The sequence below is a fragment of the Elephantulus edwardii genome, unplaced genomic scaffold, assembly GCF_000299155.1.
Source record: "Elephantulus edwardii isolate Elephantulus edwardi_28Jun2011 unplaced genomic scaffold, EleEdw1.0 scaffold00308, whole genome shotgun sequence".
Classification (NCBI taxonomy): domain Eukaryota; kingdom Metazoa; phylum Chordata; class Mammalia; order Macroscelidea; family Macroscelididae; genus Elephantulus; species Elephantulus edwardii.
Genome location: NW_006400058.1, coordinates 1,269,300 through 1,270,832, shown reverse-complemented (window position 1 = coordinate 1,270,832; position 1,533 = coordinate 1,269,300). Strand labels below are relative to the sequence as shown.

The window sequence follows — 1,533 nt, the reverse complement described above, 5'->3', positions numbered from 1 at the left end:
GTCTCTTTCTTTGGTTTCTTAACATCATGGGTAAGAATCTCATTACTGGTCCATAACCAGACAACTGGTAAGTCAAGAGACAGATAACATGGCCAATAACAGAAAGCCATCCACTAGGGTTAAGCTTGGGAGTCAACAATGTCCATGTGGGGAGATTCATTGGTGCTAAACCCAGGGATCAACAACCTCTATGTAAGTGGGAGAATGGCCTGTATGCATCTACTAGGAGAACTCTGCATTTCATGCAGACCATTGCCTGTGGACCAAGTACAGGGATAGCCTCCGAAATGCCAACGTGTATATTTTGGTTGTGGGAAAGCATATGCCTTCATAAGCATGGGTAAGAGATGAGGAGAGCAGTAATGGCTGTGGGGTGATCTGGGTGCTAACCAATACCCAGTTATCTGGGAAAGTATGCATAATAGCAGAAAGGGCTAGAGTTAGCAAGAGAAGGGTGAAAGCCTTGTGTAGGGCTATGTACTGATATACTTCAGAGTGAATAGCTAACTCTGCAAATATGGAGGTAGAAGACAAAGTGGTTTGACGACAGCAAGTGAAGAGGTAGAACAGTATGAGTAATGGAGCCCAGCTACCACTGCCCTGTGCTCTGTAAGGTGCAGTTCTCACCAGGCCCAACACTGTTCCCTAATCTCCCTTGCTCAGGTTGTGAGGGCTGCAAGAGCAAGCAGAGAGGACAATGAGCATGAGGGAGAGAGGGCTGGATTTGGCAAGCCCCCATGCTCATGGTGTGTGGGAAGCCGCCTGTCCTTTCCTTGCCCACCTTAGTCAGCTTATATTGTATCAAGGCTGATCATATAATAGAGATTAAGATATAACTATATAGCTGTCACATTATACCAAAAGATCCAAACACTGAGAGCCATAGCCTGTTCAAGTTGACACATTTGGGGGGGGGTGGAAACAATTCATCCCACAACAATCACTAACATGTCCTGAAATGCTTAAATACCTATTAATTCTTTGTGTAGTGACTTTGTGTTAAGTATGAAATTGTCTGGTAATTTGTGGTTCATCTTTCTTTGGAATGGGCACTGTTGGAAGTGCAGATAGATTTCTTACCAATGTCTTGGCATAATGTTTCCAATGCTGCATCCATTTATTGAAACATCTCTAGTGGTATTCTGTAAATTCCTGGAGTCCTATATCCCTCTCCAATATCTTCCATGCAATGTGGACTTTTCCCTTCAATATTGTCGCATCTTGATCAACCTCCAGAAATGGCTGAACATTACCAATTCTTTATAGTACAGTGACTGTGTATTTCTTCCCTCCTCGTTTGATGTTTCCTGTGTTAACATGTTACCCATAGAATCCCTGACTACAGCAACTCAAGGCTGGGATTTTTTTTTTTCCTTCAGCTCTTTCAGCTTTAAAAATGTCAACTTTGTTTGTTTGTTTGTTTGTTTGTTTTAAAAAGTAAAAGAAAAGATTCTTTCATTGTTTTACAAACCCTCCCCCAGGTCCCCTCCACCATGCAGCCCTCGCTCTAGTCTCCTGTGATGACAGAAATAC

General features: G+C 42.8%; 1 protein-coding gene across 1 annotated transcript in view; it reads right to left on the bottom strand.

Moving 5' to 3' along the window:
• Positions 1-659: 659 nt before the first annotated feature.
• Positions 660-1,533, bottom strand: part of ZNF233 (zinc finger protein 233) — a 23,510-nt gene continuing 22,636 nt past the window's right edge. The window contains exon 7 of the mRNA XM_006901111.1: positions 660-673. Coding sequence (XP_006901173.1) covers positions 660-673 — 14 coding nt within the window. The remainder of the gene's footprint in view (positions 674-1,533) is intronic.